At 44.1% G+C, this 26695-nt stretch overlaps 1 protein-coding gene across 2 annotated transcripts in view; it reads left to right on the top strand.

Moving 5' to 3' along the window:
- Positions 1-26695, top strand: part of large1 (LARGE xylosyl- and glucuronyltransferase 1) — a 488923-nt gene that overhangs the window by 443233 nt on the left and 18995 nt on the right. For both annotated transcript variants that reach the window (XM_068051293.1, XM_068051292.1), the window contains one exon: positions 7646-7801. In XM_068051293.1, coding sequence (XP_067907394.1) covers positions 7646-7801 — 156 coding nt within the window. The remainder of the gene's footprint in view (positions 1-7645; positions 7802-26695) is intronic.

Here is a 26695-nt window from a genome sequence, read left to right as displayed (position 1 = left end):
CGGGAGGATTGGGCCGGGCCCTGCCGCCGTCGAGGTCCGTGGCGGGCCTCATCCGGACCCATCTTCAGGCACCCCCCCCCCTCACCCTCCGCCACGGATCTCAATGTCGAGGGCTCCTTAAAATCCAGCCCTCTATCTACTCTGTTGAATCCTTTTATAATTTTAAACATGTCATTTAGATCACTACTCAAGCTTCTAAACTCCAGGGAATACAAGCCTAATATACACAACCTGTCCTTATAATTTAACACTCTTAGCCCCAGCATCATTCTGGTGAACATGCACTGCACCCCCTCCAAGGCCATTATATCCTTCCTGAGGTGCAGTGCGCAGAACTGAATGCAGTACTCTAGATGGGGTCTAACCATAGCTTTACATAACTGTAGCATAGCTTCCATCCCTTTGTATTCCAGCCCCATTGCGATACAACATTTCATTTGCCATTTTGATTATTTTTTATACTCGTGAACCAGTTTTTACTGATTTCTGGACCTGCAGTCCCAAATCTCTTTCCTCCTCTACAGCTCCTAGTTTCTCCCCATTAAGAACATATTCTGATTTGAATTCCTTCGATCCAAAGTCGATGACCTCACACTCCCCATATTGAATATCATTTTGCACACTCACTTAATATGTCCATGTTGTTTTGTAACTCCCTGCTCCCATCTACACTGCTTACTGCACTCATCCTGCAGTAGATTGCTGTCCCCGAGATGCAGGTGAGATGAGCAAATTGATCACCCTGCAATTGATTGCTCTCCCTGAGGTGGATCATTTAATTTGGCAGTGGTAACAGAAGCTTCTGGCGTTCAGCAGAAATACTCCTGAAAGATCGATACAAGCCATTAAACAGGCGAAGGTCATTTGGGTGAGGATTTGGTAGGCATGAATCTGGTGGGTATGGATCTGCTGGGCGAGGATATGGTGAGATGGGATTTGGTGCCCATCCACCAGCTTAAACATCCACTCCCTCCACCACCGGCGCATCGTGGCTACAGTGTGCATCATTGATAAGATATTCTGCAGCAACTCACCAAGGCTTCTTCAACAGTACCTCCCACGTCCACCACCTAAAAGGTCAATTGCGGTAGATAAATGAGAACACCATAGCTTCCAATTTCCCCTTCAAGTCACACACCATCCTGGCTTTTTTTTATTGTTGCATGGGATGTGAGTGTCGCTGGCAAGCCCAGCATTTTTTGCCCATCCCTAATTGCCCTTGGGAAGGGCATATAGTGCTGTTCCTCCATCGTTACTGGGTCAAAACCCTGGAACTCTCTACCTAACCACATTGTGGGTCTACCTTCACCACATGACTGCAGCAGTTCAAGGAGAAGTTTCAACACCAACTTCTGAAGGGCAACTAGGGATGAGCAATAAATACCAGCCTTGCCAGTGATGCCCACATCCCAAGAATGAAATAAAAGTCTGTAATTTACCTTGTGAAATAGATTTAATCTATTATAATTAGACAAGGAAGGTCGAAGCATCTTACTGCCTCCCATGATTCAAATCTTTGCTTGTTCTCATGCGCAACAATTTAATTTAATTTGATAAATAGAAGCTGACCCATTCTGAATGGGCTGAATATTATGTTTCTAATGGTACATTACTCTTTTGTATACATTATTATTTGGCTAACCAGTTATTGTAATGAACCATAAGACGATTCTTGGCAGATAGAAGTTGCACTGCTCTGTTTATCTTAGCAGCATGATGCCCAACTTTTATTCTTTGTTAACTAAATACTTTATAAAAAAGAAATGAACAGGATTAACAGTGCAGAAGGAGGCAATTTGGCCCACCATACTGATGCCAGGAGATTTTACTATAATCCCATTTCCCTGCTCTTTCTCTGAGGCCTTCATATTTTCATTTTTAAATACTTATAGACTCACAGAATGGTTACAGCACAGAAGGAGGCCATTCAGCCCTTCATGTTTGTGCCCAGCTCTCTGCAAATCAGTTAGTCCTACTCCTCTGCCCATTCCCTCTCCTTTCCCCATAGCCCAGCAAATTTTTCCTATTCAGATAATTATCCAATTTCCTTTTGTAAACCATGATTGAATCTGCCTCCACCACATTCTAAGGCAGTGCATTGTAGATCCTAAACACTCGCTGCATAAAAAGGTTTTTCCTCAGGACGCCTTTCATTCTTCTGCCATTTACTTTTAATCCGTATCCTTTGGTTCTCGACCCTTCCGCCAATGGAATAAATTTCTCCCTATTTACTCTGTCCAGAACCCTAATGATTTCAAACACCTCTATCAAATCTCCTCTTAATCTTTGCTTCTCCAAGGAGAACAACCCCAGCTTCTCCAATCTATCCACATAACTGAAGTCTCTCATCCTCAGAACCATTCTCATAAATCTGTTCTGCACCGTCTCCAATGCCTCCACATCCTTCCTAAAGTGTGGTATCAAGAATTGGACATAGTACTCCAATTGCGGCCGAACCAATGTTTTATAAAGGTTCACCGTAACTTCCTTGCTTTTGTACTCTATACCTCTACTTATAAAGTCCAGGATCCTGTATGCGTTATTAACCACTTTCTCAACCTTCCCTTCAACGATTTGTACACATCTACCCCCAGGTTCTTGCACCCCCTTTAGAATTGTATCCTTTATTTTATATCGCCTCTGCTTGTTCCTCCTACCAAATGTATCACTTCACACTTCTCTGCATTAAATTTCATCTGCCACATTTCTGCACATTCCACCAGCCTGTCTATGTCCTCTTAATGTCTATCCTCCTCACAGTTCACAATACTTCCAAGTTTTGTGTCACCAGCAAATTTTGAAATTGTGCCCAAAGTCTAGGTCATTAATGTAGATCAAGAAAAGCAGTGGTCCCAGTATATACTGTCCTCCAGTCTGAGAAACAACTCTTCACTATTATTCTCGGTTTCCTGTCACTCAGCCAACTTTGTATCCATGCTGCTACTGTTCCTTTTATTCCATGAGCTTTGACTTTGCTGACAAGTCTGTTATGCGGCAGTTTATCAAATGTCCTTTGGACGTCTATGTACACCACAACAATAGCATTACCATCATCAACCCTCTCTGTTACCTCATCAAAAATCTCAATAAAGTTGAACAGGATTTGCTTTTAACAAATCCCTGCTGGCTTTCATTAATTATTTCACATTTCACCAAGTGACTGTCAGTGTTGTCCCACATTATCATTTCTAAAAGCTTTCCTACCACCAAGGTTAAACTGACTGGCGTGTACTTTCTTCACTTCCCCTCTGAGCTTTCTCTATTCAGCCTGGTTCTCTCTTGTATCATCAACCTGGCCTCTGTCATATGCACTTTTTCTGCTTCATTTTACTCTCTATCTCTTCCGTCACCCAGGGAGCTCTGACTTTGTTTGTCCTAACTTTCTCCCTCATGGTAATGTATCTCGACTGAACCTGAACCATTTCCTCTTTAAAGGCAGACCTTTGTTCGGTTAACGTTTCGCCTGTCAGTCTTCCATTCCAATTTATCTGGGCCAAATCCGTTATCACCCCATTGAGGTTGGCACTCTCCAGTTAATTATTTTTACTCTGGATTGCTCCTTGTCCTTTTCCAGAACTAACCTAAACCTTATGATAGTATGACCACTCTCCATTAAATGTTTCCCTACTGCCATTTGGCTCATCTCATTCCCCAGAACCCGATCCAGCAATGCCTCCTTCTTCTTTGGGCCAGCAGCATACTGATCTCGAATTCTCTTTTCATCGGTGTTATAGTCTGTCTCAGTAACTACTTTCGGTGAAGCATTTCATGTTCAAATAACCACTATGTTTGGATTCTGATTTCCTACTTGGTTTCTGTGTTAGTTGTGGCTTACTGGTAGCACTTTCATCTCTGAGTTCAACGATTGTGGGTTCATACCCCACTCCAGATACTTAAATACAAAATCTTTTATAGCATAGAACAATTTACGGTACAGAAGGTGGCATTCAGCCCATTGTATCCATGCTGGCTGATAAACAATTATCCCGTTTCATCCCACCTTCCAGCTCTTGATCTTGACCCAGAGGTTGCAGCACTTCAAGTGCACGTCCAAGTATTTTAGATGGGAGTTTCTGCCCCACCATGTTATCAGGCAGGGAGTTCCAGAACCCCACCACCCTTTGGGTGAAAAAATTACTCCTCAACACCCCTCTAATCCTTCTACCATTAACTATAAATCTATGCCCTCTGGTTGTTAACCACTCTGCTAATGGAAATAAGTCCTTCCTATCCACTCTATCAAGTCTCCTCATAATCTTTATACACATCAATTAAATCTCCACTTTTCCAAAGAAAACAACCCTAGCCGATCCAATCTTTCTTCAAAGCTAAAACTCTCCATTCCTGGCAATACCCTCATATATCACCTCTGTACCGTCTCTAGTGCGATTACATCCTTTCTGTAATGCGGTGACCAGAACTGTACACAGTACTCCAGCTGTGGCCTAATTAGTGTTTTATACAGTTCTAACATAACCTTCCTGCTCTTATAATCTATGCCTCAACCAATAAAGGAAAGTATCCCGTATGCCTTCCTAACTACCTTACCTATTTGTTCTGCTACTTTCAAGGATCTGTGGACATGTACTCCAAGGCCCTTCTGTTATTCTACCATTTATTGTGTGTTCCCTGGCCTTGTTTTCCCTCCTTGCATTACCTCACACTTCTTTTGAATGAATTTCATTTGCCACCTTTCTGCCTACCTGCCCAGTCCATTGATATCTTGCTGCAGTCTACAGCTTTATTCCTCACTATCAACCACACAGCAAATGTTCATATCATCTGCAAACTTCTCAATCATGCCCTCTACATTTGAGTAATTATCATTGATATATACAATAAACAGCAAGGGGCCTAGTACTGAGCACTCTAGATCCCGACTGGAAACAGCCTTCCAGTCACAAAAAGACCCATCGACTATTACATTTTGCTTCCTGTCACTGAGTCAATTTTGGATCCATTTTGCCACTTTCCCTTAGCTCCCATGAGCTTGGAATTTTCAGACAGTCTGCCATGTTGCACCTTGTCAAAAGCCTTGCTACAATTCATATAAACTACAACAAATCATCGAGCCTCCTCAAAAAATTCAATTACGTTAGTCAGACATGGTCTTCCTTTAACAAATCCATTCTGACAGTCCTTGATTAATCTGTGCCTCCAGTGCAGTACTGAGGGAGTGCTGCAGTGTTGGAGGTGCTATGTTTCGGATGAGATGTTAAACCAAGGCCACATCTGCATTCTCAGGTGAATGTAGGCATCCAGTGCCTGAATCGACGAAGGGCAGGGGAGATCTCTCCAGTGACCTGGTCAATATTTATCCCTTAACTAACATCATTGAAAAAAGATTATCTGGTCATTATCACATTTCTGTTTTTGGGATCTTGCTTTGTGCAGATTTGGCTGCTGCGTTTCCTACATACAACAATGATTATGCTTCAGAAGTACTGAATTGGCTGTAAAGTACACTGGGTCGTGAAAGGCATTATAGAAATGATTGATTTTCGTTTTTTGGAGTTATTCATGAATCTTTGGCCTTTGTTATCGAACTTGAAATATCTCAAAATTTTGAACATTTCTATGAGGCCTTATGCACCCTTGCAAAATGCCCGAATTTTTCAAACCTTTCTAAGTAACCACAGTCTCTCAGTCCTGAATCTTGATTGCTAGACTCCTCCTATAATGGATCAATTTTGTATATTTCTGCTAACTGCCCCTCTTTTCCCATTCTATTCCAGAAAGCAAGTTGGTGAAGGATAGAACTGGAGCCAATCTTAAATCACTTCTGCATTTATTTGCAGAGTTATACATTACAAGCATGCACCTCCTCACCCAACAACCACAGTGTTAGACTGCATCTATTTATAGGGGTTCAAAATGAATCCCAGTTAATTTCCACCACCTGCATACATTTAAACACAATAAATATACAATTAACACCCACCCCTGCAACCCCCCCCCCCCCCACCCCCCCATCCTGCACAACAATGCAGCAACAACATACAAGTACTGGAAACTTAGCCGACAATGATTGCGAGGATGCTACAGCAAGCGTTAAAGCCCCAGTGTTAGCCTAATGTATCTGATGGGAACAGGGCAGGTTGGGTCAGATGCCTGATATTTAACTTTCCCAAATTTACACTGTTCAATGGAGGATATAATCGGGCGCCTGACCAGAACCGACCCTGTGTGAGAAAGGTTAAACTCAGCTCAGGAGGCTGCCTAAACTGGTTGCCACTGGGATCAACAACCCTGAAACTGCCAGCGAGTTCCCACCTGAAAGCCAAGGAAAAGGGGTGGAAAATTCCCATGACACTGTCAGTTAAACTGGACACTCCTTGCGAGACCATTCAGGAAATTTGACACAAGGGGCTCGATATTTAGGCCATGATAGGGAGCAAGCACGGAGGCAGGAATTTCACACTGCCGATGAGCATGCTGCTTTGTTGGCACCTTCTCACCCCCAGGCCATTTTCCCAGAGGTGGAATTGGGGTGGCACCAGGGCTACCCACTAACAAGCAGCAGGTAGCCAATTAAGGCCTATTGTCAGAGGCCGACTGGAATTTTCCAGTCAGCCTCGGGGCCCGCAAGTCATTGGGGACTAGGCCAGCTGCCTGGAGGCAGCCTCCTGGCAGCAGTTCAGGGACCAGCGCTGCAGCCTGGCTCTGAGGCCCTCCTGGCCTACCTGGTAAAGCAGCTGCAGGAAACCCTACGGAGGGGGTAATGGTAACCCTGCTGCTAAGAGAATTTTTTATTTTAAAGCTTCAAAAGTTGGAGAGAGGTAGCCTGCTACCTCTCCTATTGACCCTCCAGCTTTCAGAACCCACTGGCTGTCCTTAATTGGACAACGAGCCTGTCCATTGGTGACTAATTGGCCAATTGGGGGGGAAATCACTGCCGGGTGACTGTTGCCCCCACTGCAGGCTTCTGACCCCCATTTGATCCTGGCATCGGGGCCCCACAGCCCACAGGGAAAATCCTGCCCATGCTCTCACTGTACCAATTGAAAATGAGAAACATAACCTCGTTGAGGTCGATGCCTGAGGTGTTGCAGTCACTAGACCGCAATACAAAACAGGTACCAGAGGCTCCCCAGACTGACACCTCACCTGGACTTGGGAACAGATATCAGCCAGTCAGCCCCTCAAGCTTGTTACGCTACTCATGGCTGATCTATATCAATTCCATTGACCCACTTTGGTTCCATATTACCCTGCCGAACAAAAAATCTATCAATCTCAGTTCCAGATTTCCACTACCCTTTATATGAAGAAGTGCTTCCTGGCATCCCCACAACTCTCCATCTCCTGCCCTCTGCCCCTCCAACCAGCTGAGGCTCATTTGTAACGTCACCTACCGCCCTCGTCCCCCGCTGAGACCATTGCCAATGAACATAAGCTGAAGCACAAGATAATAATGATGAGCTGACTTTTAAAAAAAAGTAATATTGAATTAACAACAAAGAGTAACTCAGAATGGTAATGGAAGCTTAGCAGCAGTCAGTGCTTAGTAACGGTGCAGAGCTCCAGGCAAAGTGTCAGTGAAGTGAGCCAGCTCCTCATTGTGGTGGGACTGTGAGATATGTACCGATGTCTGTCCTGGGCTAGCTTGTGGATGTGACGCTGATCGTATTTTGTTGTCCTGCAGGTGATCCACTGGAATTCTCCCAAGAAACTGCGAGTGAAGAACAAGCACGTAGAGTTTTTCCGGAACCTTTACTTGACGTTCTTGGAGTATGATGGGAATCTCCTGCGTCGGGAGCTGTTCGGCTGTCCCAGCGAGGTGGACAAGAACAGTCAAAACGTAAGTGTGGAGAGAGTCTTAAGAGACAGTTTGAAGCTACTCAATATCAATGGAATTGTTTGACTGTGAGTCTTTCCAATCATTCTGAATGCTTTATTCCCAGGTATCAGTCATGGTTTTGTGGGTAGCACTCCTATTTCTGAGTCCAAAAGTTGTGGTTAGCACCGCAGCCTCACAGCTCCAGCGACCCGGGTTCAATTCTGGGTACTGCCTGTGTGGAGTTTGCAAGTTCTCCCTGTGTCTGCGTGGGTTTCCTCCGGGTGCTCCGGTTTCCTCCCACATGCCAAAAGACTTGCAGGTTGATAGGTAAATTGGCCATTATAAATTGCCCCTAGTATAGGTAGGTGGTAGGGAAATATATAGGGACAGGTGGGGGTGTGGTAGGAATATGGAATTAGTGTAGGATTAGTATAAATGGGTGGTTGATGGTCGGCACAGACTCGGTGGGCCGAAGGGCCTGTTTCAGTGCTGTATCTCTAAAAAAAAAAGTCCCACTCAGGAGATTTGAGTACATAATCTAAGCTGGCCCTCCAGTGCAGTACTGAAGGAGTGCTGCGCTGTCAGAGATGCTATCTTTCCGATGAGAGTTTAAACCAACATGCTGTCTGCCCTCTCAGGTGGATGTAAAACATTCCATGGAGCTATTTTAAAAAAGAGCAGGAGAGTTCTCTCTGGTGCCCTGGCCAATACTTATCCTCAACTGGCATCACGAAAACAGATTATCTGGTCATTTATCTCACTGCTGTGGGATCTTGCTGTGTGCAATTTGACTGCTGCGTTTCCTACATTACAACACTAACTACACTTCAAAAGTACTTGTTTGGCTGTGAAGCACTTTAGGACACCTGTAGATTGTGAAAGGCGCTATGGAAATACAAGTCTTTCCTTCTTAAAAAGTACAGGCAAGGTGAGTACCTCTCCACTGAGCGTCCGCACGGCAAAGTCAATGACAATTACCCCCATCAAAAAGGTCCTGTCAAATTCTACCATCGCCATGCGATTTTCCTTTCTGAGATTGCTAGTTCCCAGTGAGTTAAGTGTAGTTGAATTTTTGTTCACAATGAACCAAAACATAATTCAAGCAAGCGGGCTCATGGTCAAGTGGACAATGGCACCAGCTGAGACTATCGTCCCAGGTTTCATCGCTGGCTTGTGCTGAGTTATCTGATCAAAGTCAGGTCAATCGTCAGGATATTACAACTCTCCATGGTTGAACAAGGGGAAAAAATCCTCCTGGACTTTCAGTCCTGACAGTTGTCCCAACAACCATCACTTGTCTCTATATCCTTTATCTGATGACCAGAACTGTACACAGTACTCCAAGTGTGGTCTAACCAAGGTTTAATACAACTTTAGCATAACTTCCCTACTTTTCATTTCTATTTGTCTAGAAATAAACCCTCATGCTTGGTTTACTTTTTTTAATGGCCTTGTTAACCAATGTCATTATTTTTAATGATGTGTATTTATACTCCCAGGTCCCTTTGCTCCTCAACCCCATTATTTTACAAGTAATATATTACCTCCTTATTTTTCTTACTAAAATCTAATCCCTCACACTGATCTGTGATGAAATTCATTTGCCAATTATATGCCCCATTCAGCAAGTTTATAATGTCTTCTTGTAATTTGTTGCAGTCCTCCTCAGCATTGACTATCCCCCCGATTTAATGTTGTCCACAAATTTAGAAATCGCTTTTGATTCCAAATTCTAAATTTTATTAATATAAATTGGTGACAACAGTGGTTCCAACAATGATCCTTGTGGTGCCCACCTTCTGCCACTCTGAATAGCTACCCTTTACCCCTACTCTGCTTTCTGGCTTGTAGCCAGCCAACTCTCCATTCTGCTACTTGTCTTCTGACTCGGCATGCTCTGACCTTATTCATTAGTCTATTACCTGATACCTTATCAAACACGTTTTGAAAATCCAGATATATTACATCTACTGCATTACCCTTGTATATTCCCTCTGTTACTTGGAAACACAGAAAATAGGAGCAGGAGTAGTCCATTTGGCCCTTCGAGCCTGCTACGCCATTCATTATGATCATAGCTGATCATCCAACTCAGTAACCTGTTCCGGCTTTCGCCCCATACCCTTTGCTCCCTTTAGACCCAAGAGCTATATCTAACTCCTTTTTGAAAACATTCAATGTTTTGGCTTCAACTGCTTTGTGGTAGCGAATTTCACAGGCTCACCACTCTCTGGGTGAAGAAATTTCTCCTCATCTCAGTCCTGAAAGGTTTACCCCGTATCCTTAGACTATGACCCCTGGTTCTAGACTCCCCCACCATCGGGAACATCCTTCCTGCATCTACCCTGTCAAGTCCTGTTAGAATTTTATAGGTTTCTAGGAGATCCCCCCTCACTCTTCTGAACTCCAGCGAATATAATCCTAACCGACTCAATCTCTCCTCATACGTCAGTCCCGCCATCCCAGGAATCAGTCTGGTAAACCTTCATTGCACTCCCTCTATAGCAAGAACATCCTTCCTCAGATAAGGAGACCAAAACTGCACACAATATTCCAGGTGTGGCCTCACCAAAGCCCTGTATAATTGCAGCAAGACATCCCTGCTCCTGTACTCGAATCCTCTTGCTATGAAGGCCAACATACCATTTACTTTTTTACCGCCTATTGCACCTGCATGTTTACTTTCAGCGACTGGTGTACGAGAAAGCCCAGGTCTCGCTGCATATTCCCCTCTCTCAGTTTATAGCCATTCAGATAATAATCTGCCTTCCTGTTTTTGCTACCAAAGTTGATAACCACACATTTATCCACATTATACTGCATCTGCCATGCATTAGCCCACTCACTCAACCTGTCCAAATCACTCTGAAGCCTCTCTGCATCCTCCTCACAACTCACCCTCCCACCCAGTTTTGTGTCATCTGCAAACTTGGAGATATTACATTTAGTTCCCTCATCTAAATCATTAATGTATATTGTGAATAGCTGGGGTCCTAGCACCGATCCCTGCGGTATCCCACTAGACACTGCCTGCCATCGGAAAAAGACCCATTTATCCATACTCTTTGTTTCCTGTCCGCCAACCAATTTTCTATCCATCGCAATGCACTACCCCCAATCCCATGCGCTTTAATTTTACACGCTAATCTCTTCTGTGGGACTTTGTCGAAAGTCTTCTGAAAGTTCAAATAAACCACATCCACTGGCTCCCCCTCATAAACTCTACTCATTACATCCTCGAAGAATTCTAGTAGATTTGTCAAGCATGATTTCCCTTTTGTAAATCCATGCTGACTCTGTCCGATTCTACCACTGTTCTCCAAGTGCTCTGCTATAAAATCTTTGATAATGGACTCTAGAATTTTCCCCACTACTGACGTCAGGCTGACTGGTCTATAATTCCCTGCTTTCTCTCTATCTCCCTTTTTAAATAGTGGGGTTACATTAGCTACCTTCCAATCTGTAGGGACTGTTCCAGAGTCAATAGAATCTTGGAATATGACCACCAATGCACCCACTATTTCTAGGGCCACTTCCTTAAGTACTCTGGGATACATACCATCAGGCCCTGGGGATTTATCGGCCTTCAATCCCATCAATTTCCCCAACACTGTTTCTCTGCTAATACTGATTTCTTTCCATTCCGCTCTCTCACTAAGCCCTGTGTTCCCTTCTTCAACGAATTCAATTAGGTTGATCAAGCAAGCATTTTCCTTTTGAGATCCATGCTGGCTATTCATTATTATATTTTTGGCTTCTAGATATTTTTCAATTTTCTCCTTCCGTTATCTTTCCTACCACTGATGTTAATCTTCCTGGTCAGTAGTTCCCTGGACATGTTCTATCTCCCTTCTTTAACATAGGTATAATGTTAGCTATCTGCCACTTGTCTCGCACTGCACCTTTCTCTATTATTAAATTATTAAATATGTGTAATAGTGCCTCTACTATCTCTTCTCTAGATCCTTTTAAACAGCAAAAGTGCAATCTGTCCAGACCAGGAGTTTTATTCTCCATGAGTTTGATTAGTTTATTTAATATTTCTCCTCTTTGTATTTTAAATGCAGTTATATAATTTCTAATCTCATCTTCTGATGCCATGTCCACCTGATCCATCTCCCTGGTAAATACTGAATGAATAATTAAAAATATCTACCATTTCATTATCGCTGCCTGTGATTTTATCCTGTCCATCCCTGAATGGCCCTATTCCCATCCTGACTTTCTCTTTTTTTATTCATATTTTACTACTTTGTTTTATGTTCCATGATAATTTATCTTCATCATTCCTCTTTGCCTTCCTAATTGTTTTTTTATTTCTTTCTTAATAACTTCACAGTTTCGCTTTTTCTGCTCTCCCTGCTGTAGAGCTCTTTCTCCTTATCCTCAATTTTTCCCTATCTCTTTATTCTTTCAACTCAGTATAGTTGGTGAACAAAACATTAAATGCAGGACAGTACTACAGACCAGCAGTGTCCAGTTAATTTAAAGTCAATGAAGTGGATTTTCAAGGACCAGTTGTAACTGGGTCAGTCATCTTCTCAATCTACAATCTGTCTCCTTCGCTGTTGGACGCCTTGAATCAATACATTAAGTTTTAATGTGTTTTTCTTTTTGCTTTATTTCATTCCATTGGTAATCCTTGAAGAGCTGATCACTGGGCCTCACGGGACATTCCGCCATCTAAGCACTGCAGAGAGCAATGTTTCATTGTGGTACTGTTGAGCTCCAAGTGCAACTACAAATATGCCTGCCTGCAAAACCCCGAATCATTGTGTGACATAACCATGACACTTCCCCAAACTGAGAAAAAGGGCCTTTAAAACCAAGGAAAATTTGAGGTGGTATTTTAACCCCTCCATTTCCAGAATGACTGGTACGGACAGGGGAGGGTGTGCAAATAAAGATGGAGGAGGTGGAGGCATGATACTGTCACGTCCAGCATCTTAATTCACTCAAAATCAGGCACAGGACAGTCGCTCGTTCCAGAGAGCAGGGGCCTAATTTAAATGAACAAAGAACAGTACAGCACAGGAACAGGCCATTCGGCCCTCCAAGCCTGCACCAATCTTGATGCCTGTCTAAACTAAAACCTTCTGCACTTCCGGGGACCGTATCCCTCTATTCTCATCCTATTCATGTATTTGTCAAGATGCCTCTTAAACGTCGCTATCATACCTGCTTCCACCACCTCCCCTGGCAGCAAGTTCCAGGCACTCACCACTCTCTGTGTAAAGAACTTGCCTCGCACATCCCCTCTAAACTTTGCCCCTCGCACCTATGTCCCCTAGTAACTGATTGTTCCACCCTGGGAAAAAGCTTCTGACTATCCACTCTGTCCATGCCACTCATAACTTTGTAAGCCTCTATCATGTTGCCCCTCCACCTCCGTTGTTCCAATAAATGGTGGGAAGAGCAGTGCCATTTTAACTCCTGGATTTGGGAGGCCCACATGAAGCTGAACCCACAATAAAAAAAGTCCCTCCTGGCCCAACAAGGAAGCTTGGGGTCCCCTCCTCCTTGGGCTTCCCAGCCCCTTCTTCAGTCAAAATCCACTAGGACCTCCCCCCACCCCCACCCATCCCCACCAACCCCTCACACTTCCTCTCACTTACCTTGCAGGGGACAATTCTCTTGGGTCCCAAACAGCATCGATCCCCCGCCTGGCAGCTTTAGGTGGACACAGTGCTGAGGAATGCTCCTACTCTGCACCAAATGAGCCTGAGTTAAAATCGGGACTGTAGTTCTCTCAATTTTCTCCCACCTCCAAAATGGATGGAAAAAATGATAAGCAGGAAGAAAATCTTAAACTTCACTGTAGGGCAAAAATGTTTGCAAAAGATAGGTTAGATCTCAGAAGGGCAAAATGGAAATGTTCAGGCAGGCAGAAATTATATGTTTAATTTCAGTTCTGAAAGTGAATCCTGACCCATTGTGAGTAGGTTTATGACTGTAATATACATGTTCAATGCAGCATCAGAGTGTGGGAGCTATAAACATACAAAGCCTATTAGCCCCAAGAGACAATATCATGCAAGGCCTCAGATCTGCCAGCAGTCTATTGATTTGTTTAAAAGTATTATTGAGCTTAGAAATAAATCAGGTCTTTAAAAAAAAGACTGGAACTCGGAATAAAAGAGGTGAGAGGAAATGACAGTAAAAGAAATTAAAGGAACCAACAGTGAAAGAGATTATTGGAAGTGACAGTGGCATTGGTTGGAATCATACCTCGCACAAAGGAAGATGGTTGTGGCTGTTGAAGGCCAATCATCTTAGTCCCGAGACATCACTGCAGGAGTTCCTCAGGTTAGTGTCCTAGGACCAAGCATCTTCAGCTGCTTCATCAATGACCTTACCTCCATCATAAGGTCAGAAGTGGGAATGTTGGCTGATGATTGAAGAGTGCTCAGTTGCATTCACTACGCCCCAGATCACGAAGCAGTCCATTTCCGTATGCAGCAAGACCTGGACAACATTCAGGCTTGGGCTGATCAGCGGCAAGCAAAATTTGCACCAGACAAGTGCCAGGCAATGACCATCTCCAATAAGAGGGAATCGAACAATCTCCCCTTGACATTCAATGGCATTATCATTGCTGAATCCCCCTGAGGGTTACCATTGACCAGAAACTGAACTGGAGCAACCATATAAATACTGTGAATACAAGAGCAGGTCAGAGGCTGGGCATTCTGCAGTGAGTAACTCACCTCCTGACTCCCCAAATGCCTGTCCACCATCTACAAGGCACATGTCAGGAGTGTGATGGAACAGTTCCCACTTGCTTGAATGGGTGCAGCTTCAACAATACTCAGGCAGCTCAACATCATCCAGGACAAAGCAGGCCGCTTGATTGGCATCCCATCCATCACCTTAAACATTCACTCCCTCCACCACCGATGTACAGTGGCTGCAGTGTGTACCATATACAAGATGTCCTGCAGAAACTCACCAAGGCTCCTTCAACAGCACCTTCCAAACCCACGACCTCTACCACCTAGAAGGAGAAGAATAGCAGACATGTGGAAACACCATTACCTGCAAGTTCCCCTCCAAGCCACACACCATCCTGACTTGGAACTATAACGCCATTCCTTCACTGTTGCTGAGGCTAAATCCAGGAACTCCCTCCCTAACAGCACTGTGGATGTACCTACGGCACAGGGACTACAGCGGTTCAAGCAGCTCACCACCACCTTCTCAAAGGCAATTAGGGGTGGGTAACAAATGCTTCCTTTGTGCTCGGTATAACTCCAACCAGCGGAGAGTTTTCCCCTGATTCCCGTTGAACTCAGTTTTGCTAGGGCTCCTTGATGCCATACTTGGTCAGATGCTGCCTTGATGTCAAGGGCAGTCACTCTCACCTCACCTCTGGAGTTCAGCTCTTTTGTCCATGTTTGGACCAAGGCTGTAATGAGGTCAGGAGCTAAGTGGCCCTGGCGGAACACAAACTGAGCATCAGTGAGCAGGTAGTTGCTGTTAAAGTGCCACTTGATAGCACTGTCGACAACACCTTCCATCACTTTGCTGATGATCGAGAGTAGACTGATGGGGCGGTAATTGGCCAGATTGGATTTGTGCTGCTTTTTGTGAATAGGACATACCTGGGCATTTTTCCACATTGCCAGATAGATGCCAGTGTTGTAGCTGTACTGAAACAACTTGGCTAGGGGCGCAGCTAGTTCTGGAGCACAAGTCTTCGATACTATTGCCGGAATGTTGTCAGGACCCGTAGCCTTTGCAGTATCCAGTGCCTTCAGCCATTTCTTGATAGCATGTGGAGTGAATCAAACTAGCTGAACACTGGCATCTGTGATGCTGGGGACCTCAGGAGGAGGCCGAGGTGGATCATCCACTCTGCACTTCTGTCTGTAGATGGTTGCAAATACTAAAGCCTTTTCCTTTGCACTGATGTGCTGGGTTCATCCATCATTGAGGATAGGAATATTTGTGGAGCTTCCTCCTCCAGTTAGTTGTTTAATTGTGCACCACCATTCACAACTGGATGTAGCAAGACTGCAGAGCTTAGGTCTGATCCGTTAACAGTGGGATCACTTAGCTCTGTCTATTGTATGCTGCTTCCGCTGTTTGGCATGAATGTAGTCCTGTGTTGTAGCTTCACCAGGCTGACACCTCATTTTGAGGTATGCCTGGTGTTGCTCCCGGAATGCTCTCCTGCACTCCTCGTTGAAGCAGGGTTGGCCCCCCCAGCTTGATAGTAATGGTAGAGTGGGGGATATGCTGGTCCATGAGGTTACAGATTGTGGTTGAGTACAATTCTGTTGCTGCTGATGGTCCACAGCGCCTCATGGTTGCCCAGTTTTGAGTTGCTTGATCCGTTCGAAATCTATCTCATTTAACACGATGGTAGTGCCACACAGCATGATGGAGCGTACCCTCAATGTGAAGATGGGACTTCATTTTCACAAGGATAGTGTGGTGGTCACTCCCACCATTGTTATCATGGGACAGATGCATCTGCGACAGGTAGATTTGTGAGGACAATGTCGAGTAGGCTTTTCCCTCACCACCTGCCGCAGGCCCAGTGTGGCAAATATGTCCTTCAGGGCTCAGTCAGTAGTGGTGCTACCAAACCACTCTTGGTGATGAACATTGAAGTCTGCAACCCAGAGTACATTCTGTGTCCTTGCCACCCCCAGTTCTTCTTCCAAGTGGTGTTCAACATGGAGGAGTACTGATTCATCAGCTGAGGGAGGACGGTTGGTGGTAATCAGCAGGAGGTTTCTTCATGGGGTCGGGAGACAATGTTGAGGGCTCCCTCCCGATTGTATGCCACTATGCCGCCATCTCTGCTGAGTCTGTCCTACCGGTATGACAGTACATACCCAGGGATGGTGATAGCAGTGTCTGGGACATTGGAGGTAAGGTATGTTTCCATGAGTATGACTATGTCAGGCTGTTGCTTGACTAACCTGTGGAACAGCTCTCCCACTTTTGGCACAAGCCCCCAGATGATAGTAAGGAGGCCTTTGCAGGTCGACAGGGCTGGGTTTGCCATTGTTATTTCCGGTGCCTCGGTCGATGCCGGATGCTCCGCCCAGTTTTATTCCTTTTCAACTTTTGTGTAGCTGTTTTGTACAACTGAGTGTCAACTGAGGCCATTTCAGAGGGCTGTCAATCACATTACTGTGGATCCAAAGTCACATGTAGGCCAGAAGGCAAGACTAGGTAAGGACAGTAGATTTCTTTCGCTAAATGACATTAGTGAACCAGATGGATTTTTACAACTAGTTTCGTGATCACCATTACTGAGACCAGCTTTCAATTCCAGATCTTTATTAATTAATTGGATTTGTTAAGAAGTTGAATTTAAATTCCACCAGCTACCATGGTAGGTTTCAAACCTGTGTCCAGGAGTATTAGGCTGAGTCTCTGGATTACTAGCCCAGTGATACTACCACTACACCACCAACTCATGAATGGATTTGGTTTTATCTCTTGTGTATGTCAATTATTTTGAATTTAACATAATACTTTAAAACCTGTAAAATAATCTGCAAGTGCCAGTCAGTGACAGTGAACAGTCAATCAGTTGTAAATGATTGCCTGAAAGGTGCTCATTACTGTCAGCAGGAAGCAGAGCGAGCTCCTGTCTTGGATGTGGCTTGAAAAGGTGTCAATGGTATCTGCTGACACACAGAGTACACTGTAAACAGAGTGGTCATAAATGCTGTGCATCATAAACAGAATGTAAAAGTTGGGAATTTTCAGAGTGGGAATTCGGTGCAGAAGGAGTAGGAGATGCTGCTTATTGCCTCCAATGTTTGTCATGGTTCATGTAACTTAAGAAGTAAATATAAATAACCTCGACTAAGATGTGGCAGAGCAGGTTGTGTCTGGACTGCAATATATGAGAGTTTGTGGGCAATGAGACTGTCCCGAGCGAACACATCTGCAGTCGATGTCTTTGACTCGAATGTCTTCAGCTCAGAGTGATTGAGTTGGAGACGCTTCAACAGAAAAGGAACGGAGAGCAGTAGCTGGACAGTTTGCTGCAGACTTCAGTCACATCTCATAGAGAGGTACAGATTCAGAATGGGAATGGTGTGGCCAATAGTGCAGAGAATAAGGGAAACCCTGGTGAGATAGAGAATGAGGTTCTGCAGAGACTGATCCTATCCAACAGGTACAATGTATTTGTTACCTGTGAGGATAAAGACTGAAGACGGTCAGAATGTGGACCATGGCACCTTGGAGCAGGAGTATATCTAAAGCAAGAGGAGGATTAGGAGCGGAAACATAATGTGCTAGTTGTAAGGGATTCAGCGATTAGGAGACAGATAGCATCCTTTGTAAGCAGGATTGAGAGTCCCACATGGGGTGTTGTCTACTTGGTACCATGGTGAAGGATATCTTAAACTGGCTTGAAAGGATATTGGAGGGAGAGGTGGAGGATCTCATTGTGGTCCATGTTGGAACCAAAAACATAGGAAGAGCAGGCAAGAGGTCCTGTTTGGAGAGTATCAGGAACTAGGAGCTAAATTAAAGGGCAGGGCCTAAAGGATTGTAAGCTCTGGATTATTAACTGAACCACTTGCAAATTGGTATAGGAATAAGCAGATTAGGAAGGTGAACATGTGGCTGGTGTGGGAAAGAGGGGTTCCATTTCATGAGACACTGGCACCAGTATTGGGACAGGAAGCAGCTGTACCATTTGGGACAGGCTGCACCTGAACCAGACTGGGAACAGGTTCCTCGCGGAAAGGGTAAATAAGGTGGTTGCTAGGACTTTAAACTAGCAAATGGGATGGAGGGCTAAGGTGGAAAAGGTCGTATAAGTGATAGTTTGAAAACAAATGAAAGAGAGTAATTAGGAAAGAGAATAAAAAACATGTGAGAAAATCATTACAGTAGAAGGACAAGTTAAGCCCAAATAAGTCTTTTTTATACAAACACACTGAGTATAAGGAAGAAATAGAATTAACTACAGATGCAAAATTTAACTTCAAGTGTCCAACATGGTAGCCATTATGGAGACATAGCTGCAGAATGCTCAGGACTGAGAACTAAATATACCAGGTTATAAGGTCTACAGGAAAGATAAGGAAATGGTCGAGGGAGAGGAGTAGCCTTAGTGATTCGGGATGAAATCACTTCAGTGATAAATGAGGATATAACGTGAGGTAAGCAGGCAGTGGAGACTTAATGGATAGAATTAAAAAAATAGAAAAGGTGAGACAGAGAAACTAGGGAATTATAGACAAGTTAGCCTAACATCTGTTGTTGGGAAATTACTAGAGTCTATAATTAAGGATAGGGTGACTGAACACCTTGAAAATTTTCAGCTGATCAGAGAGAGCCAGCATGGATTTGTAAAGGGAAGGCCATGCCTAACAAATCTGATTGAATTTTTTGAAGAGGTGACTACAGTAATGGACAGGAGAATGTCTAAGGATGTTATTTATATGGACTAGCAGAAGGCATTTGATAAAAGACTTTTAGCTAAATTTGAAGCTCACAGAATTGAAGGCAAATTATTGACCTGATTAGGAGATTGGCTGAGTAGCAGGAGATAGAGAGTAGGGATAACGGGCAGGTGCTCTACTTTGCAAGATATGACTACTGGCATCCCGCAAGCATCTGTGTTGGGGTCTCAACTATTCATCGTATTTATTAATGACTTAGATGACGAGATAGAAAGCCACCTATCCAAGTTTTCTGATGAGACAAAGATAGGCAGCATTGGAAGCAGTGCACATATAAACTTAAAATTACAAAGAGATATTAACACATTAAGTGAATGGGCAAAAATGTGGTAAATGGATTTCAGTATAGTCAAGTGTAATATCATCAACTTTGGATCTAAAAAGGATAGAACATGCTATTTTCTAAACAGTGAAAAGCTAGAAACAGTGGTCCAAAGAGACTTGGGGGTCCAGGTACATAGATCATTAAAAGATTATGAACAGGTACAGAAAATGATCAAAAAAGCTAAAGGAATGCTGGCCATTATATCTAGAATCATAGAAAGTTTAAAGCACAGTAAGAGGCCACTTGGCCCATCATGTCTGTGCCGGCCGAAAAACAATCCACCTATTCTGATCCCACCATCCAGCATTTGGTCTGTAGCCCTGCAGATTACGGCACTTGAGGTGCATATCCAGACTCCTTTTGAATGAGTTGAGGGTCTCTGCCTCATCTACCCTTTCAGGCAGTGAGTTTCAGACCATCACCACCCTCTGGGTGAAAAAGTCTTTCCTCATCTCCCCTCTAATTTTTCTACCAATCACTTTAAATTTATGCCCCCTCATCACTGACCTCTCTGCTAAGGTGAATAGACCCTTCACCTCCATTCTATCCAGGCCTCTCAAAATGTTGTACATTTCAATCAAATCTCCCCTCAGCCTTCTCTGTTCCAAGGAGAACAATCCCAGTCTATCCAATCCTTCCTCATAGCTGCATTTTTCCAGTCCTGGCAACATCCTCGTAAATCTCCTCTGTACCCTCTCCAGTGCAATTACATCCTTTCTGTAATGAGGTGACCAGAACTGCACACAGTACTCAAGTTGTGGCCTAACCAATGACTTATACAGTTCCAGCATAACCTCCCTGCTCTTGTATTGTATACCTTGGCTAATAAATGAAAGGATTCCATATGCCTTCTTAACCACCTTATCGACCTGTCCTGCTACCTTCAGAGATCTGTGGACATTCACTCCAAGCTCCATTACTTCCTCTATACTTTTCAGTATTTTCCCATTAGTCATGTATTCCTTGCCTTGTTTGACCTCCCCAAATGTGTCACCTCGCACTTCTCCGAGTTGAATTCCATTTGCCACTTTTCTGCTCATCTGACCAGACCATCAATGTCTTCCTGCACATGGCCAATCTTTGTGTTGCCTGCAGATTTCTTGATCATGCCCCCTACATTTACATCCAAATCATAATATACACCACAAAAAGCAGCGGACCCAGTACTGAGCCCTGCAGAACGCTACTGGAAATAACCCTCCAATCGCTAAAACAGCCGTCAACAATTACCCTTTGTTTCCTGCCACTGAGCCAATTTTGTATCCAACTTGCTGGATTTCACTGGATCCCATGGGATTTTATTTTTTTAACCAGTCTGCCATGTGGGACCTTGTCAAAAGCCTTGCTAAAATCCATGTAGTCCACATCAACTGCACTACCCTCATCTATCTTCCTTGTTACTGCAAAAAATTCGATCAAAGTTGGTCAAACAAGATCTTCCCTTAATATCTTCCATGCTGCCTATCCTCGATTAACCTGTGCCTTTCTAAGTGACAGTTTATCCTGTCTCTCAGAATAGATTCCAATAATTTTCCCACTACTGAGGTTAAACTGACTGGCCTGTAATTATTCGGTCTATCCTTCGCTCCCTTTTTAAACAGAGGTACAACGTTAGCAATTCTCCAATCCTCAGGCACCACACCTGTATCCAGTGAGGACTGGAAAATGATGGTCAGACCCTCTGCTATTTCCTCTCTTGCTTCTTTAAACAGCCTAGGATACATTTCATCTGGGCCTGGTGATTTATCATCTTTCAAAGATGTTAATTCCATTAATATTTCCTCTCTCTCTATGTTTATCACATCCAGTGCTTCACACTCTTCCTCCTTTACTACAATGTCTGCATTGTCCCCCTCTTTTGTGAAGACAGAAGCAAAGTATTCATTAAGAACTACACCAATATCTTCCGCTCCTACACATTGGTTACCTTTTTGGTCTTTTATGGGCCCTACTCTCTCCTTAGTTATCCTCTTACTCTTAATGTATTGAGAAAACATCTTTGGGTTCACCTTGAGTTTGCTTGCCAATATTATTTCATGCCCTCTCTTTGCTTTTCTAATTTCCTTTTTGATTTCACCCCTCCACTTTCTATACTCCTCTCGGCTTTCTGTAGTATTGAGTTCTTGGTGTCGGACATAAGCTTTCCTTTTCCGCCTTATTTTACCCTGTAGGCTCCTTGACATCCATGGGGCTCTAGATTTGGCCGCCTCATCCTTTTTCTTTGTGGAAACATGTTTACCCTGAACCCCTTGAATCTTCTCTTTGAATGCCTCCCACTGCTCTGACACTGATTTACCTTCAAGTAACTATTTCCAGTCCACTTCTGCTAAATCACTCCTCAGTTTAGTAAAATTTGCCTTGCCCCAATTGAGAACTCTAACTCCTGTTCTATCTCTGTCCTTTTCCATTATTGTGTTAAAACTGACTGAATTAGGATAATTACCACCAAAATGCTCTCCTACTGCCACTCCTTCCACCTGCCCATCTTCATTTTCTCAAATTAATTTTAAAACTGCGCCCTCTCTTGTTGGACTTGCTACACATGGGGCAAAAAAGTTCTCTTAAATGCACCTCAAGAATTCAGCTCCCTCAATTCCTTTCACACTAAAATTATCCCAGTTAGTACTGGGGTAATTAAAATCCCTTACTATTACTGCCCTATTGTTCTTGCAGTTCTCAGAGATTTGAATATGTATTTGCTCTTCTATCTCTCTCTGACTGTTTGGGAGTCTATAGTACACTCTCAGCAGTGTGATTGCCCCTTTTTTGTTCCTTAGCTCAATCCATATGGCCTCATTTGATGAACCTTCCAACATATCATCCCTCCTCACGGCTGTAATAGTTTCCTTGACCAAAATTTCCACTCCCCCTCCTTTCTTATCCCCCTCTCTATCGCGTCTGAAAACGCTGTAACCAGGAACGTTGAGCTGCCATTCCTGTCCCTCCTTATGCCATGTTTCTGTAATAACTATGATATCATACTGCCACGTGTCTATCTGTGCCCTCAGCTCATCTGCTTTATTTGCTATACTCCTTGCATTGAAATAGATACCCTTGAGTCTTGCCAAACTCTTTTTTTTATTTCCTAACCGTCATTTCCTCTGTGTTCCAGACTCATCCATTAATTTTACGCCTTCCATTTTAATTTCTGATTTTGTCCCAGCTGAGTTTACACTCAGGTCCCCATCCCCCTGTCAAACTAGTTTAAGCTTGCTCCAACAACACTCGCAAAACATCCCACAAGGAACTCAGTCCCGGCTCTGTTCGGGTGCAACCTGTCCGGCCTGTACAGGTCCCATCTCCCCAAGAGCCGGTCCCAATATCCCAGGAATCTGAAGCCAGCCCTCCCTCCAGCACCATCTTTCCAGCCACGCATTCATCTGTCTTATCCTTCTATTTCTATACTGATTTGCGCGTTGCACTGGGAGTAGTCTGGAGATTACTAATTTTGAGGTCCTGATTGCTAATTTCTTACATAGCTCCCTAAATTCTGACTGCAAGACCACATCCCTCTTTCTACCTATGTCGTTGGTTCCGATGTGGACCACGACTGCTGGCTGTTCACCCTCCCCCTTCAGGATGCTCTGCAGCCGCTCAGTGACATCCTTGACCCTGGCACCAGGGAGGCAACACACCATCCTGGATTCACGTCTGCGGCCACAGAAGCACCTGTCTGTTCCCCTGACTATTGAATTATCTATGACTATGGCTTTTCCAGTCTTCCCTGTACCCCACTGTGCAACTGAGCCATCCATGATGCCATGGACTTGGCTCTGGCTGCACTCCCCAGGTGAAGCATCACTTTCCTCATTATTCAGAACTGAATACCTTTTGGAGAGTGAGGTGCACTCAGGGGTCTCCTGCACTACCTGCCTGATTCTTTTTGACTGCCTGATGGTCACCCATTCCCTCTCTCCCTGCATAGTCTTAAGCTGTGGGGTGACCACAGCTATAAACATGCTATCTACGTAACTCTCATCCTCATGAATGCACCACAGTATCACCAGCTGCCGTTCAAGCTCAAGCTACTTCAGTTGACAATTCTTCCTGCACAAATGGTTCTCCAAGTTACAGGAAGCATCCTGGAGCTTCCACATAACACAGGAGGTGCACTCTCGAGGTTGAAGCAATCCTGCCATTCCTTTATCTATTAGTTGACCCTTTGCTACTGTTAAAAAAACCTTACCAATACTACAACATTTTAGAATTATTAATAAAACCTTATTAGTACTGTTAAATCCTACTAAAAATCAATACAGTTCACTAGTTAAAATAAACCTTACTCAAAAAAACAGCTACTCACTTGTTCCTTATTATTAAGCTATTCACACGAACATCCTAACAGTAGTGCACTAACCCAGCTATTTAGAGTTGTTCCCTAACAGCAGTTACTCATCAGCCAATCGCCTTGCAGCTTTCCTGTGATGTCACTGTTCACTTTGTTTTCAAACTCTGCGTGCCTGGACTCCTCTCTGCTGCTCTCCCAGAAGGTAAGTGCTGTAGGCCACAATCCTTGGGCTCTATCTATCCGCTCCTCGCTCCGTGTTCTTCCCACAGGTCCGCTCCTCTCCATTGCTCTTCCGAAAGATAACTGCTCGAGGCCGCGATCCTCGGGCTCTATTATCCGCTCCTCGCTCCGTGTTCTTCCCGCAGGTCCGCTCCTCTCCGCTGCTCACACGGAAGGTAAGTCTAGAGGATGAGAATATTAAGCGGTGGAAATCATGCTTCAGCTATACAAAGCCTTGGTTAGACCACATCAGGATTATTGTTTCCAGTTCTGGGCACCACTCCTTAGGAAGGATGTATTGGCCCTGAGGGGAGTGCAGCATAGATTTACCAGAATAATACCTGGACTCCAAAGGTTAAATTACAAGGAAAGATTACTCAAAGTAGGGTTGAATTCCCTAGAATTTAGAAGGTTGAGGTGATTTGATCAATTTTCAAGATAATAGGGGGAACAGATAAGCTGGATAGAGAGAAACTAGGAGACATGGTCTAAAAATTAGAGCCAAGCCTTTTCGGAGTGAAATGAGGAAACACTTCTATATACAAAAGGTGGTAGAAGTTTGGAACTCTCTTCAGCAAATAGCAGTTGATACTAAATTGACTATTAATTTTAAAATTGAGATCGATAGACATTTGTTTTCCAAAAGTATTAAGGGATATGAAGCAAAGGTGAGTATATGGAGTTCGGTCACAGATCTCACAGAAAGGTGAAACAGGTTCAAGGGGTTAAATAGCCTAGTCCTGTTCTTACGACTCAATCCTCCATACCCTGCTTACAAAGTCAAATTAGCCTTAATACTGGGTTGTTGTCTTGTTAGGCTCAAACGCAAATTGTAATTTGTTGTAAGTGTTAAAAATTGGGATCTCACAGTAGCAAGATGTATAGGACTAGCGGCACATGACAGTCCTAGGCACTTCTCTTTTTTTCTTTGATTTGAAGTAAGGAAAGGAAACGGTGAGTTTGTAAAATAATAACATCCTGAACAGGCAGAGCTAAAGTAACCTGGGCCTAGTAGCCCTTGAGGCTTACTCTATGAACAGAATCCAGAGAGCGAGAGAGAGATGGGGCTGAATTTTGAGCTCCTGCCAGGGCCAGGAATGGAGGTGGGCGGGAGCTAAAATTAGCCCCAAATGCCAGAGTGCCAGTTCCCCAGCTCCATCCTTCCTCCGGGCCCTTCTTGCAAAGGCAGGATGGTGGGAGGGGTGGGAGGGGGACGGTAGGCAGCAGGGCTGGCTCATTAAGAGCCTATTGCGGCCAATTAAAGGAGGCCAACTAGGATTTTCCATTCAGCCTCCAGGTTCCTGCAGGCAGCAGGAGCCAGTTTAGGTGCCAGGAGGCAGCCTCCCAGAAGCCGGGGAACCAGCACGCCATGCAGGCCTAGAGGCACTCCCTGCCTGCCTGCGTGCAGAAACTGCCACAGGCCTCCCAGTAGAGGGGCTCCCTCACCCCCACAACAGTGGTGGCCTGGCTGAAAGATTCATTTTTAAATTTAAGATTTCAGAAAGTTAGAGAGAGGGTGCCTCTATTTTGAAGCCCCCTCTCACTTACTTAGACTCTATTGTAGCCTGCTGCTGCTTTCAAACTGGAAGGCCTCTGATTGGCCCTCCAGCTTCAAGAGCCTGCCTGCCATCCTTAATTGGACGGTGAATCCGTCTCCATGCCAATTAAGGGGGCGCCCCCATTAAAATCACAATGAGTGTCTGTTTCCCCCCAAAGGGTGGGTTCAGGAGTTGAAAATAGTCCCGACCTCTGTTTCCCACACCCAGAGGGAAAACCCAGCCCATGCAACCACAAACATCAAAAAATGATTGATGTACAGTACGGGCGATTGATGTATGGGCGGCACAGTGGTTAGCACCACAGCCTCACAGCTCCAGGGACCCGGGTTCGAATCTGGGTACTGCCTGTGCGGAGTTTGCAAGTTCTCCCTGTGACCACGTGGGTTTTCGCCGGGTGCTCCGGTTTCCTTCCACAGCCAAAGACTTGCAGGTGATAGGTAAATTGGCCATTGTAAATTGCCCCTAGTGTAGGTAGGTGGTAGGAAATATGGGATTAGTGTAGGGTTAGTATAAATGGGTGGTTGTTGGTCGGCACAGACTCGGTGGGCCGAAGGGCCTGTTTCAGTGCTGTATCTCTAAATATATAAATAAATAAATACAGAATACTTAAATCACACTCTTTAGTTTGAAAGAAAAATGCTGTTTTTTTACAACTACACATTAATTATAACTGCACCACTGTGGTACAGGATCTGATAAAGGGGAACAGTTAAAAAATGGGATTGGAGGGGGAGACTGTCATGGTGGCTGGTATGTTAATAATGCAAATCCATAAATCTTGTTGAGACAGACGTGTCCATGCTTAAATCCATTGATAAGCTTTTATTTGCACCATTTACTCTGCTGATGGTGATGCTAAATCTAACTGCTCAATGGTTTAATTTAAAAATAAAGTTCAGTTATTTGACAACCTACTGACTCGCTTGGAAAAAAATATAATTGCGACCACCTTTTCCAAAGCAAAAATTAATGTTTTTAAACTGTCAATCGTCTTCGCTGTCATTGGCCTCTGAAACTGAGCAGTTGCCCGGAAACACATGCAGCATCAATTGGCTAAGTTACCAGAACATACACAAGAGT

This window comes from Heterodontus francisci, chromosome 18, assembly GCF_036365525.1.
Source record: "Heterodontus francisci isolate sHetFra1 chromosome 18, sHetFra1.hap1, whole genome shotgun sequence".
Classification (NCBI taxonomy): domain Eukaryota; kingdom Metazoa; phylum Chordata; class Chondrichthyes; order Heterodontiformes; family Heterodontidae; genus Heterodontus; species Heterodontus francisci.
This window is presented reverse-complemented; position numbering and strand designations above follow the sequence as displayed.